Source organism: Amyelois transitella, chromosome 19, assembly GCF_032362555.1.
Source record: "Amyelois transitella isolate CPQ chromosome 19, ilAmyTran1.1, whole genome shotgun sequence".
Taxonomy (NCBI): domain Eukaryota; kingdom Metazoa; phylum Arthropoda; class Insecta; order Lepidoptera; family Pyralidae; genus Amyelois; species Amyelois transitella.
Genome location: NC_083522.1, coordinates 2944686 through 2959930, shown reverse-complemented (window position 1 = coordinate 2959930; position 15245 = coordinate 2944686). Strand labels below are relative to the sequence as shown.

General features: G+C 35.7%; 2 protein-coding genes across 3 annotated transcripts in view; one reads left to right on the top strand and one right to left on the bottom strand.

Moving 5' to 3' along the window:
* Positions 1–14772, top strand: part of LOC106137227 (uncharacterized) — a 39525-nt gene extending 24753 nt beyond the window's left edge. Inside the window, exons 4-5 of the mRNA XM_060949447.1 lie at positions 11178–11264; positions 11812–14772. Of these exons, the coding sequence (XP_060805430.1) occupies positions 11178–11264; positions 11812–11916 (192 nt within the window). The 3' untranslated portion in view covers positions 11917–14772. The remainder of the gene's footprint in view (positions 1–11177; positions 11265–11811) is intronic.
* The window catches only part of LOC106137261 (probable beta-hexosaminidase fdl), an 86134-nt gene that overhangs the window by 50436 nt on the left and 20453 nt on the right, over positions 1–15245 (bottom strand). For both annotated transcript variants that reach the window (XM_060949446.1, XM_013338062.2), the window contains one exon: positions 9968–10016. The gene's annotated coding sequence lies outside the window, so the exon portion shown is untranslated. The remainder of the gene's footprint in view (positions 1–9967; positions 10017–15245) is intronic.

The following is a 15245-nucleotide window of genomic DNA, read 5'->3' as shown; positions in this document are numbered from 1 at the left end:
CATTGGGTAATTTTTATTTCTATCCTTTATCTTAATTTCCTTACACAGATATATATTGCATGAAAGAGATTTCAGAAAAGTAATTTAAGTAGTTTAAGTTTAAGTAATTTAAGTAGTAGTCTCGAGCGTGCCACTTCCGCCATGGGGTTGGGCGACCCCCAGGTAATGGCTAGCCTTACCCTGGCATGCGGGGCTCTGCTGGGGCGGACAAAATTGTTCCCTTGCGTCTCGTGGGAATCGCATGGATGCAAATTTTTTAAAAGAGCACCTAAATGGCGGCGATGGTGTCCGCACCCCATCACGTCTCGTTCCCGGCGGGAGCGGTATGCGGTCTGCTGAAAGCCGCTTTGCGACGATGAATGTAAGAGGAGGAATGAAGGATAAGATTGAGGAAGTATGCCAGATGATGGATGAAAGACGTTTGGATGTGTTGTGCGTGAATGAAACGAAGCGGAAAGGATGCGACGCGACGCAGCACGGCCCTTACACGGCGTATTGGTCTGGAATTTCCAGTACCAGCCGAGGCTGTCAAGGGGTCGGTCTAATTCTTTCTGCACGAATGGCTGAGTGCGTGAATGAGTATGAGTGTGTCAGCCCTCGTCTTCTATGGATTAGGCTGAAAGTTGGAATCACTCGGATCTTCGTTCTAGGTGTTTATGCACCTTGGGATGTGGGTTCGAGGGGTACAACATCAGCAAAAAGCGAAAACGAGGAGTTCTGGAATAGTGTAAGAGAAGTATTGAAAGTTACCAAGCCAAATGAGAAGATTATTATGTTAGGTGATTTTAATGGATGGGTGGGTGTAAAGCGTGATGGATATGAGAAGGTGCTTGGTGCGTTTGGTGACGAAAAGGTGAATGATAATGGAAGAAGTGTATTAGAAATTTGTCTAGAGTGGGATCTTTTTGTGTCGAACTCAATGTTTCAACATAAAGAGATCCACACCTACACAAGAGTGGAAGGTATTTTAAAAAGTATGATAGACTTTGTGATTGTAGATGAAAGATTGAAGAACAAAGTGCTGGATACCCGTGCATATCGCGGTGCTGGCATTGACTCGGACCATTTACTGGTGATATCCCGGATAAGGGGTATCTTCAATCGCTGGCGGCACAGGGTAAGGGAGCAAACCAGCGCTTTGGAAAGAGTAAAAGTAGAAAATTTGCAAGATATGGATGTAGGTAAGAAGTATATTAATAGACTGAAGGATGAATTTGAAGATTTAGAGGAAATGAGCGATATTGAAGATGGATGGAAGGAATTTAAAGAAAGAATTGTGAAAGTAGCTGTTGAAGTGTGTGGTGTAAGTAGAAGAAGGAAAGGAAAAAATCACAAAAATGCGTGGATGAGTAAAGATGTGCAAGAACTTGTGCGATTAAAGAAGAAAGCATGGCTGGATTTGTTAGCAGCAAAAGCTAACTTAAGAATGCAAGAGGTTATAGATGAAGATGTGAATGAAGCACGTAAGGAATATAAGAAAATGAAAGATTTGGTTAAGAAAGCTGTGATTAGAAAGAAAGAAGAGTATAAAGAGGATTTTGATAAAAGGCTATCAGAAGACTTTCAGTCAAATCTGAAAGTATTCTGGAAATCCGTAAGGTCAGCCCGAGGAAATACTATAACCAGAGAGCTGACTAGGATCAGATGCCAGGATGGTAGCGTTGTGAAAGGAGAAGAATGTGTACTAAAGATATGGAAGGACTATTTTGAAAGTTTATTTGAAAAAAAGGAAGGAAATAAGAAAGATTTCTGCTATAGCGAAGAAAAAGAGAATGAGATGGAAGGCGAAATTGAAATGTTCGAAATTGTGGAAGCACTTAAGAGTATGAAAGCGGGAAAGGCTGCTGGGTGTGATAGAGTGTCGGTCGAGATGCTTAAAGCAGGAAAAGGCGTAGTAGCTAGTCAGTTGTACTGCCTTTTCAATTTGTGTTGGAGAAGCGGCCGAGTACCAAAAGATTGGTGTAAGGCTGTTATCGTGCCACTTTACAAAGGAAAAGGGTCACAGCTGGACTGCAAAAATTATCGTGGTATAAGCCTGCTTAGCGTCGTCGGCAAATTGTATGCTAAGGTATTGATTAATAGAGTCAGGAATGAAACTGATGACAAAATATGGGATGCTCAAGCGGGATTTCGAAAGGGAATGGGATGTACTGATCAGGTCTTTTCCTTGCGGTGCATAGCCGAAAAGTTTTTGGCCAAGAGTCAAAAAGTCTATTGCACATTCGTAGATCTGGAAAAGGCCTATGACAGAGTTGAGAGGAATGAATTGTGGTCAGCACTTTCTATGCATGGGGTGAGCAGTCTCTTAATACGAGCACTGAAATCCTTATATGAGGATTCGAGTGCTTGTGTCAGGATAAACGGAGCGCACACTGAGTGGTTTAAGATTGAGAAAGGCGTTAGGCAAGGATGTGTTGCGTCACCGTGGCTGTTCAACCTATTTATGGATAGCTGCTTGACAGATTTGAAAGAGTCTAAAAGTGGATTAAGGATGAATGAGTTACTCGTCAAATGTCTGCTCTATGCCGACGATCAGGTTATACTGGCGTCATCAGCGGAGGAGCTACAGGAGATGGTAAACTGTATGCATGAAGCTTTAAAAGAGAAAGGAATGAAAGTGAACGTAAGTAAAACTAAAACACTGGTTTTTGAAATGGAGAAAGAAATGACAGCATGTAATATTTTGATTGGAGGAGAAAAAGTGGAGCAAGTGAAAGAGTTTGTATATCTAGGATCAAAGTTTACATCAGATGGCAAGTATGATAGTGATATTGAAAGGAGAGTGAACGCGGGGAACATGGTGAATGGAGCTTTGCATGCCTTTATGAGCAGTCAGAAACTATCCAAAAAGGCTCGACTGGCTGTGCACAGGGGCGTGTTGGTCCCGACATTAATGTATGGGAGTGAAAGTTGGGTATGGCAAAAGAAGCATGAAAGCAGAATAAATGCAGTGGAAATGAGAGCGTTAAGGAGTATGATGGGTGTGAAATTGAGTGACAGGATAAGGAACAGCGTGATAAGGGAATGTTGTGATGTGAAAGAAGATGTAGTTACAGGAATAGAAAAGGGTATGTTAAGATGGTTCGGTCATGTGGAGAGGATGAATGAAAGCAGGTTGACTAAGCAGATATACAAGGAGAGTGTGGAGGGAAAGGTCGGAGTGGGAAGACCTAGACGAACGTATCTTGATCAAATTAAGGACGTCCTGGTAAAGGGTCAGGTCAAAAGTACCCGAAACCGCCGAGCTTGTATGAAGAGAGTTATGAATGTGGACGAAGCGAAAGAAGTATGCAGAGATCGTGGCAAGTGGAAAGAGGTAGTCTCTGCCTACCCCTCCGGGAAAGAGGCGTGATTTTATGTATGTATGTATGTAATTTAAGTAGTTTCAGAAAGTTTCGCCAGTTAGATAACTCAATAAAACGTTTAATGCATCATGATTCACATTAACCCTGAAAATATCTGTAATTTTGAAGTTTAAGACATACATACATACATAGATAAAACTACTTACAGAAACATACCTTTTAATATGTTTCTGCATAATAATTTTCACCAGGCCCGAAAACTTCCGTAAACCTACCTGAAGTTTACAAAATTTTGCTGGTCAATTATAGAGCACAAAGACACAAATGGACGTATACGGACAAACATTTGCAATTTGCATGCCACCAAACTTTCTATTGTTTATTTCTGTGTGTCTGGGCGCTTTCGCGCCTCTTGAGCACGTAGTAGTTATAAAGTCAGAAATAGACATGTGCCTATTTCGAACAATACCTGAATATATCGCGTTTAACATTCCCCCTTAATTTCTGTTTTCATGTAAGAATTTATCTAGATCAAGAAATTGTATTATGATTTCTGATTTTAAATATTGGTTCTATTAAATATTGAGTACAATTTCTTTCATAAAAATATAAATAAGAATGGCATAACTACAGATTATAAAAAATATACCCTTTTGGTAGCATCTATCTCTGTTCATCGTAATCGCCCGTACATACTTTATCAAAAAAAATAATAATCCTACTACATGGTCAAGTCATGTGATATTTCTGTTAAGTTAATAAATTAAGGGACTAATGTAAGAGGATTGCTACTATTGACGAAAAAAATATTTGTTTTATTACAAATATTATCTATGAAAAAGAACAAAGTAATATAATTACGTGGGCATTAAAAACGAACATTCGATTTTGGTTCAAATACCACGCCCAAATTAATCTAGTTAAGTTGAAAAGCTTCCTTGTTATTTAGCGTCAGCAAATACATAGATTGTAAACTATTTTGGCGGCAAATAAACCAATGAAACGAGGACAGGCGGACGGACACATCGAAAACGTTTTAACTTCAAGCTGTTTGAGTTACGATTTGATTTACTTGAATTAGCTTCGCACTCAAGCTTATACATAGAAGGGAATCGTGGAAATTTCCAGAATAAAACATGGCTTACTACAATCTCAATTCTATCTGCCCAAATTTATGTGAAATATAATGTACACATATTTTTTGACGTTTCAATTTTTGTAATATTTTCGGAAGTATGGATTTTTCACACATCCACCTTAAAATGACTTTACAATTGATAGTGCCGTGTGGTTCCCGGCACCAATACAAAATAGAATAGGACCACTCAATCTCTTTACCATGAATGTCGTAAAAGGCGACTAAGGGATATGACTTGGGATTTTTTTCAGGCGATGGGCTGGCAACCTGTCACTGTTTGAATCTCAATTCTATCATTATGCCACGCGGCTGTGCGTGGCCGATCAGTCTTTTGATGACCGTTGGCTCTGTCTGTCCCCGCAAGGGATGTAGACGTGACTATAAATATGTATGTATAATTGATGTCTTTGTTTGTATAAAGTACGGTTCCCGGTCTCTCTCTCCCTCTTATCATATTGTGTTCTCTGCTTTTGATATCAAAGCACGTAGTCCGCTTAAAACAGCGTGTAACTAACACCTTTCATACTGTGAAAGTTTTAGCAGTTTTCACAGTCTGCTGCCTGTCTGGCATCAAACCGCCTTGGTTATTTTCGATGCACTAGCTTTTAAAACTTTCGTTACCTTATTTGGATAAAACATTGACGGCCTCTGTGGCGCAGCGGTAGTAGGTACGCTTGTCTGTGACACCAGAGGTCCCGGGTTCGAATCCCGGCCAGGGCATGATGAGAAAAGAACTTTTTCTGATTGGCCTGGGTCTTGGATGTTTAACTATATAAGTTTTTATTATAAAATATAGTATCGTTGAGTTAGTGTCTCGTAATACAAGTCTCGCACTTACTTCGAGGCTAACTCAATCTGTGCAATTGATAAAAAAATCCTCTTTCCTTAGGAGTTTTCAGTCTTTTCGAGAATGTTGGCTCCGTTTACCCAAGAAGATATAAAGACGTGATCATACTCGTATGTATGTATGTAAAATTTCACTTCCATGATTTATGGTCGAAAAATTTATTAAAAAAAAAAAATGATTCAATCGTCATTTTGCTATTTGGTCCACTCCCTAATCAGAAATGGCGGCCGTCTCCAGGGGGCTAGAAGTCGGGTTATGATCGTCGGAAGATATAAAAATCGCATTTTCGTAATTGTTTTCGGTCTGATTCTGAAACTCACGTGTTCTGCATTAAATATAAGTGCCGATGGTAATGACATATTGATGTCTTTGTTTTGAAGATATTGTGGATTATTAAATAAATGGCATGTATCGACAAAAAGAACGAATAATGTTATGTCACGTTAATAATTTTTATCCATTTTTTCTTAATTATAAATTTAAATAAGTTAATGCATAAAATTCCTTTCTGCGCTTCTTCATTATATTTTTTTAAATGCTGATTTAAAATAAATACCTACCTACATATATCACGTCGTTATTATCCTTTACAAAACCAACAGTCTCAAATAAACAGAAATAAATAAAAAAAAATGTTTTTCAACAGCAACAAGTCTTCCCAGTTATAAGCGAGTTAAAAATATAATTTCAGATATAGGACTCCTATATTGAGTCGAGATAGCAATTAGCGTTTGTACGTCATTGCTCGAATCTCATTTGCCTGACAAACCTGATTCGATGGTAAGCAGGCTGTCCTTTATCCAGTCACTCCAGGATTGTCCCGGCCAAATTGGATCCAGGCATGTGAGGGGAATAAACGGGATTGCGCTTCGTAGTAGTTTGGTTGAGGTTATTTAAGACAGTGTTGCCAAGTTAAATATAGATTAAAACTGCAGGCTTCAAAAGAAAAAAGTAGAATTCTTCGGGAACTTTTAAAGGACATAATCACATTACATACAATTTAAGGTATTTTCGAGAATGTTGGCTTTTTTAGACTTCCCGATGGATGAACTATATTTAATCGCTTGTTTGTGTATTTTTTGTCATGTTTGCCCAGTGTTCCCGTGACAATTTTCATAAAAAATCTTTACGATTTATATCTATAAATCATTAAGGTTTTAAATAAAATTTTCACGAATGAAAACATCTGTGGAAACACACACATCGTGTGGATCTGTATCCACACTGATGTGTGTGTTATAAAAATATAACATAAGTTTGGATGTTAGACGTACTTAAAACCTATTAAGCCAAGCGAGAGTTGTAGAGTTGAGGAATAAGGAAAAAGATTCGGTAATGTTGCTTTGTTGTAGTAACTTTTCCGAAGTAATATAAAATAGATTTGACATTTACCCCCCCACCAAGGTAAGGTTTTGTTTACGCAGTAAATATTTGCTGTCCAATTTACGGCCGGTCTAATGAAAAAGGAACGCCAATAAATCGCTAACCATTTGACAATGACCTCATCTTATTTCCTTATGAGGGATTGATCATTATCAGGCTTAGAAATGTAATGGTGTGGATAGCCCATAGTAAAAAAATATTGTCTCAGGTCATTTGAATCTCAATTCCATCATAAAGTTATAGAACTGAATGTAGCATTTCAGTCTTTTCAAGACTCTTGGCTCTGTCGATCCCGCAAGAGATTTAAACTTGACTGTAAATAGGTATGGTATTTTTATTATTCTACTCGGCTTAACAGACGAATACACCATACCAATAAGGTTCATACATAAGTAGTTCCAAACATATATGCAAAATAAAATCTCCGCAAATCCATTGGAATTCTCGTAATTGAGAACGGAACGGTGAAGCCAGCTGTAAGCCCTGCATCGCATGCATTGTTCACGCTCGTCTTGAACGGGCCCTTACCTCGTTAAATCGCCCGATGCATTCCGTTGCACGCTACCCAGGTAGGCTGCTGCGAATTCCTCAATTTAAAAAAATATGGTTCCAACTTATATTTGAATTTTGAATCAGATATTATTAACTTTTTTTAATTAAAGATGATATATTTGAATATAAGACATGTCAACAAAATACAATGTTGATATTGCATAACGTAGAATTATTGGTTTCGTTAGTATTTCTTTCGTTTTATTTAAAATCAATTTGTCTTAAATATAAAATGCAGTGAATGATTACAGTGAACCGAACTACTGTAAATCGTCCAGTTTCGAGTAGATTTTTCGAGACCACGTTCAGCTGTGTGGTTTCATGACAGAATTGAGATTCAAAAAGAGACAGGTTGCTAGCCCATCATCTACAAGAAGAATCCCAAGTTTATAACCGTTAGAGGAAATATCCATCATGCCATCTTTCAGTTCCCTATATTCCCATGTTATGCGGGCTTCTAGTAAGTTCCCTCTGGAGATCCCGATCATTCTTGCATAAAGCAACCGCTCCGATGCGAGTTTTCGTTGTCAGAAACCCAGCCAATCTCCCTTGGGACATATACCAGTGACGTAAAGTGCTTTCTTTTTGGAGGAAATAAATACTATGACATAAAAGTAGCTCCGTGGAGAAATACGTTCTAGATTAAATTGTTTTGGAAATTGATAAAAATCTGACATACATCCATCCACGATTGTATGTTAATTGTTTGACATTCATTTTAAAAAGGGAAAATTTCACTATAGCAGGTGTTGTATTCACCAAAATAATTTGTATCCTTTAATGTAACTTAGTTTTTTTAGCATTGAAACAAATAAGATTCATTAAAATCCATCCTGTTAATCTAGAGATTCACTCCTCGTACTGTTTTATTATATGTATGTATTGATAGAATCTCACCCATCTTAAAAACATAGTTCGCACTAGTCGGAAGTACTAATCTCAGTTGACACTTTTAACAGGAAAGATAAGACTGGGCGTGAACTGACAGAGGTGGAGTATTCATATTTATTCAAAATAGACGGGATTTACAGGGCACCCGCCATAATTTTTTTCTATATAGTACTAAAATCGCACTCAACGCTTGACCTTAAGCTTATGTAATAATTAATAATCAATAATAACAAGCAAGCTACATATGAAAATGACGAAATACTAGATATAAAAATGGGGTTGAACATTAACTGAGCACACAAATAACTCGTTCATATCAGATTCCAATTGAATTAATGTGACAGAGGCATCCATCATTCGACGACCCGCTGTTTACGCATATTATATTTCTAGTTCTCAATGCTTTTAATAAAATAAAGTTCAATGATATTTTTTTTATATATCTGAAAAGGAAAATGTCAGTTACTACGTGTTTATTCTTAAGTTCAATGATCTGATAACATGTTCTTTAAAAACAAATTTTTGTGACATTTTGTTGAAGTGTTTCCTCTTTATTTCAAACTATTGTGCTATTTAACAGAATATAAATGAAGGCGAATGAAGAAGAATGAAGGCGAATGAAGATAGATATGTTTGTTTCCATTTTTGGTGCAACTTATTTACGAATGTATAATTGTTATGCAATTTTGTATTTGGGAGAGATTTACACCAATAGTTGACTGTTAATAATACTTCATACATTTTTTTGTCATAATACCCATACGTCTTTCACGTCAAAACCACGGAACCGAATTCATATATGTATAATGGAGTATGGAGAAGAATATAGGGTACGTTTCACGCGAACGGAATTGCAAGCAAAAGCTAGTGTTGTTCATAAAGGTCAATAAAAACCAAAACTCTTTTGGAATAGTCAGCCTAAAAAAGCAAATGCGAATTCCACAACGGGACAGCCTTTTTAAAGTCCGAAACAATTTAATTGTTTCATTTCCGTGCGAGTTTCGGCCTGTGGTCTCCATCCACTTAATTTGGTACTTGGTTCTAGCCATTATGCGACGAATTTTTAGTTTCCTGAGCACAAAAGCAAGCACACTACGGCTTAGCCAGTGTGCTTGCTTTTGCCAACCAGTCTGATTTATATTCGCAGTTTTTCTAGCAACCGTCATGCCATACAGCTGAACGAGGTCTTTTAGTCTTTTCAAAATTGTTGGCCTTGTCTACCCCGTATGGGATAAAGAAGTGATTATATGTGTGTGCGTGATTTATCGACACTATATATATTGTTGTTAATTTGAAATATAATTTGTATAGGATTATTAATAGCATTGTTACACACTCGTATTTATTGACCAGCTAGTTTTGTAAACTCGTGACGAATCGATGACCTACGAATTAATGTGACAGTTACACGAGCCTTTCAGTGTTTGTTATGCTTTCAGTTATTATTTTGTGTACAAACAATTGGTATGTTTGTAAACTAATAAACAGCGACATTTTGTTGATAGGCTCAATGAACTAATTTTAAGGCTGCTTCGCGTTTTGAATGACTTATACTTCAAAACGCGAAGTATCCGGAGGTTATTATGATAAACTGTGTATGAATACATACATACATATAGTCACGCCTTTAACCCTTACGGTGTAGACAGAGCCAACAGTCTTGCCACGTTCAGCTGTATGGCTTAGAGATGGAATTGAGATTCAAATAGAGAGCCCATTGTTTTGAGAAAAAGTGTCTCAGATTTATTAGCCTTTCCCTTAGTCACCTTTTACGACATCCGACACATTTGGTGATGGAGTGGTCCTATTCTTAAGTGTCTGGAACTACACGGGCAAAATAGGAGAACTTACCATAACAATGAGAAAATTAGGCCCTACACCGTCTTCTTTATTTGAGCATCTGAAACAAAAGAAGATAAATTATTTTTTAAGACATAGAAGAAAACGGGAGTAGGAAATCATAAAATTGATTATGTGATTGCTTTAAGAATGTTTTTGTTACAAGTAAGTAAACTTTATTTTATGATTTAGCTTTTAGCTAGCAGCTTAGTGAGACCGATGAGGAAGGATTTTTGAAAATTTCTATTATTATAAAGCATAACCCTAAGAAAGATACTACATAAACTATTACGAGCCTTATAAATACAAAAATAATTTGTATATATACGTAGTTACGTTTGTTTCTCTTTCACGCAAAAACTACAAAAATGCGCGACAACATGCATGTAATTAAACTTTAATGAAAATTTTTATGCTTACAACTATGTCCCGCTAAAACTTTCTTGGCATTTCCGCTAAGCTTTTCCTGTTTGCCGTGATTCAAAACATTCGTACTTAGCTCAAATTCTCGTTGTTACGAAAAAGTCAGTTGTGGAATGCGGACAAGTTTATATGCCAGAGAAATTAAAAAGCCCTCGAAAGCATTAAGTTTTGGTTCAGGTACGAGTATATTTTGAAACACAATTTTCTATTTTATAGATTTCTCTATACTAATAATATAAAGTTGAAGAGTTTGTTTGTTTGAACGCGCTAATTTCAGGAACTACTGGTTCGAATAAAAATTCTTTTTGTTGCTGTTTTGCTATTTGTTGAATAGATCATTTATCGAGGAAGGCTTTAGGGTATATAACATCACGCTGCAACTATTAGGAGCGAAGCAATAATGGAAAATGTGAAAAAAAAAACTGGGGGAAATTATTCATCCTTAAGGGCTTCAATAATGCCCAAAATAACTATTCCACGCGGACGAAGTCGCGGGCTCAGCTAGACAGAAATAAAACTCCACTTTTAAAACTGAGGTGCTCGAATTAAAGTTCTACTTAAGGCACGGGTACGGCCGCGTATCTAATAAGATCTTTATCAGCAGTTTTGATATGAAAACTCTACTTCTTCATTATTACTATTACGATGACCGGTAAGTGGGGTAGTCAGTTCTAATGAGTGACTTCTGTCTGACCTCCAGAACACTCTGTGAACAGAACTTAACCCAGTTTGGATAGTTCATACTTATAAATGTTATTTTATATGCAAATAAAGATTATTTTATAATTTTTGTCGACAGGTGCAAGAGGAACTGCCCGGGCCTCCGCCAGCCTACGATACAGTCGTCCCAGGTGAAACTTCGAACAAGCAGTGCCATTCCTTACAGGTTAGATTTTTTTATTGATAAATCTATTATTATTATCTTCTTTTAGGCGACGGGCTAGCATCCTGTCATTATATGAATTTCAATTCTATCATTAAGCGAAACAGCTTTGGCCCATTAGTTTTGTTGGCTCTGACTATCCCGCAAGGAATAGACGTGATTATTATGTATGTATTAGGGTGCGATTGTTACTGTAGCCCTGGAAAGATGAAGATTTACACTGGGATAAGATGAGCGTAAAATAAAAGAGTGGAAAATGAGAAAAGATCACTTAGGCTTTTTTAAAAACAGTAGTATTGGAGAAGATAAAAGAGATAAACTATCAATTAATAAAAAAAGAAGAAGTTAGAATCCTCATTGATTGTTATTGGGGTGGAATAAGCAAGTATGAAGGATAGTGCACTTTGTTCCGCCTCTTCTTTCACACTTGCGATTTAGAGGCGCTAGTAGCTTTATGAGTATCTTCAGAGGGCAATATACGGTGATGTTACGAGTACATTTAATCCAATGTAAAGAATCTACCTCAATGGTTAATTTTATTCAATTTCAGGAGGTAGTGTCTGAGCCGTGTGGTCGCTGCGAGACTCCGCGTCGAAGTGACGGCGGGCTACCTTCATACGAGGCGGCTGTTCTACTAAAAGACACCAAGTTATAATATGCCTTGAATTGATGACCATAGCATACATAAAGTCAGCTATTATTTGATGATGTTTATATAAAGCAAGTGACCAATTGACTATTACGAACTTCGTAGCGTAGTTGCTACGACGCTATTAAATTATTGAACTACTCTTCGTAACTGCTACGAAGTTCGTAGCAGCTACGGCGTATTTTCAATGTAAGAAACTGCTATTTAAATTTAGTTTATTTTTATTAGTAATACAATATGAGTTTGACTATTACGAATTCTGTATTCTAAATTCCAAAACGTTAAGTCATTTGATATAAATGGTGCTGTCTTATCGCTTTTATAAGTGGATAAATCTTGCAAAAGACACCAAGTTAAAAATATGCCTTCACTAGACCGACCATAGAGAGAATGTTTCAGTATACAGTTCTCTATACAGTTAATAACGATTGTCGTTTGATGTATTGATTTGTAGCAGTGGCATGTATGTTCCTAAGGGATTTTTCGCATTACGCGCGCAGAGCCGCGGGCTTACTCTAGTAATATATTAACAGGCGAAAACCAAAAAAAAACTTTTTGTAGCATTTCAAACTAAAATGATGGCCTACATAGTCACAAAGCTTATCTTCAAGACTTAGCTTTCTCATTCAAATAATCTCTTAAGAGTGTTCTGCAGTCGGATCACGTGGCCGACGAAGGTACGATGTATGCGGACGGCGTCGGCCGACCGTCAAACCGTCGGATACGACCGATGATGAATGGCCGCGGATCGCTGACAAGATAAAATTCAAACGGAACGCTGAATTTTCAGATTTTGCACAGCGTATTGTATTACTGATCGTTGATTTCGATCAGATGAGTTTTGAGTGAAGAAAATATTGGTAGTACATACCTAGAATTACGCAGTTTACTTTTCTTTGCTTAATTTACGCATACTTATTTCGCTTCATCCACATGTGACGTTAAGGTAAAACATCTCAGGTAAGAGAGATGAGGGGCTAAAAAGGTGTTATTGTTGTGTGTTTTCAAAATTATATTACTAGTTACTTATTTATTATTTATCACGTGCAATGTGGTTTGGTTTATTTCTTAATAGGTGTAAACTATTTTATTAAGTACATCATGTGTTTCATATTTAAAATAATTGGAGGTAGGTTAAGGACTGGCTTAACCTTGTGATTACAACAGATCAACATTTCATTATTTGAATAACTACTGTTATACAAATAAGTCTCGATTTAGTGAGCAATAAATAATCAAGTCACCTTTTAAATACAAATTTAATCTGGTCCATTATTATTTCACAATGATATAAAAATTATACAATCATACACATACAATCATATCTTTATCCATTACGAGATAAACAGAGTCAACAGTCTTGAAAAGACTGTAAGGTGACGTTTAGTTGTATGGTTTAATGATGGAATAGTGTTGTAGTGGCAGGTTGCTAGGCCATCACCTATAAGAACAATCCGAAATTATTAGCCTTTTCCTTGATTTTTATGTGATCTTGATTTTTCCCTTGATCTGCATGGAAGATAAGCAGATGGCACACACTTCGAATGTACTTTAAAAATCTTGAAATAACTTTTTTTATCCATTTCAATTTTCACTTTATCAACAAACAAGAATAGGTGCATTACATAATACCAAGCACCAAATATTTGTATAATATCCTATCATTAAGTGTATGAATGAGGACATATCATCCGGTCTTATCAATATACATATACTTATTGTGAAGTTAATATTAATATGCATTTTACAAATCACTCGTGTAATTAATTATTTTATCCCTTTACACAATTTTGTTAGTTTTTTTTCTATATTATATTTTTATGATATAAAATATTATTATTGTACATTGAATTTAATATAAAATGCGTATTCAGAATATCTTATGATTAGGAATTAGGTAAATAAATATTTAAGTGTAAAAGGTAGGCCTAAAAAATGTAACATCAGACAGAAAAGCATAATAATAATTGATATTTCATCAAATAAATATATTTTATGTAGGTATATAAATACCAAATTGGGTTTTTAATTTCGATTTTATATATAGTTTTATTTCTGTGAATTGTATAAATAAAGCTTAAGTAATTCTGGTAATTGAAGGGAAATAGGTTAATACCGACTATACCAAGAATTTCTCAAAACATAAAAATACAAGTATTGGATGAGGCAAGAAAGGTTTATAAATAGCTGCGGATAATGATTTTCTATGTTGTTAGTTACTACCGTTATCTTAACTCGTTTATCAAACACTAGGTTAAGGGCACTCGTATATTATTTTAAAGGCAATTTGCACCAATACACTAAGATTATGTACCAGTCCTTGAGACTTGAGAGATAAGAAAGCCGTTTTGACACCAGAGTATGATAAGTACTTACATATAAAATTAGAATAAAAGATATAGAATGTATTAATTTTTTTAATTTTAAATACTTTTGATGGCTTTGGATACATGTCTTTAAAGGCCCGGTGAACAATGGAATTGACCTGAATGAATGATTGGAATTGAATTGAATTTTTCCCGGAACTTGACTTGTTGAAAAAACACTAAATGAAAAAAATGCTAATGCTACAATCTTAGAGATTTTATTATTAACAGTTATGTTAAAAGTTAGGATTTCCGCCATTATGTAGGCATTTATTCGACGATTATTAGCTGTCAAAACGGCCATATTTCTTGACGAGTACGTAAATTTTTAGACTTTTTAAGTTAAGACTGGGGCTTAGTCCATAATGATCGCAAATCTAATTACTATGTGGGAAGTTCCAGTTTTATGATTTGTATTGTGAATGAAACACTACAACAATAATTTAATGTGTAATCAAATAAATGCTGTGATAGTGTAATGATTGGTTATAATAAACCAAACATTTAAACGTCAATTAAAGGTGTGTTTTATTTCAAACTCATTTATGACCCCCAGTTATAAATACAAATACTAATTTTTATTGTGGAAGCACAGGTAAAAAAGATGGTACAGTCAGTTTGGTGTAACTGTGACTCGTCTACAAAGCACGTACAATAATTCAATCAAACAATGTTTTTTATCATTAAATCATAAAAAAACATCTTAATTCGCATCAATTTATTCTGAGTTAAAAGAATATAACAATTATGTCATCAATTAATACTTAATAAAAATAAAATATAATAATCACGACAAAATATCATTAAAAAAATATTGAGGCTATAATAGCACTTAACAGTTGTATAATTTTATTTCTTTTTTTATTATTCCATAATGATGCAAAGAGGTTTGTTATAGAGAATAATAGATACATTCATAATGGCAGAGAATAATAGATACAGACTATTGGCTCTGTCTTCCCCGTAATG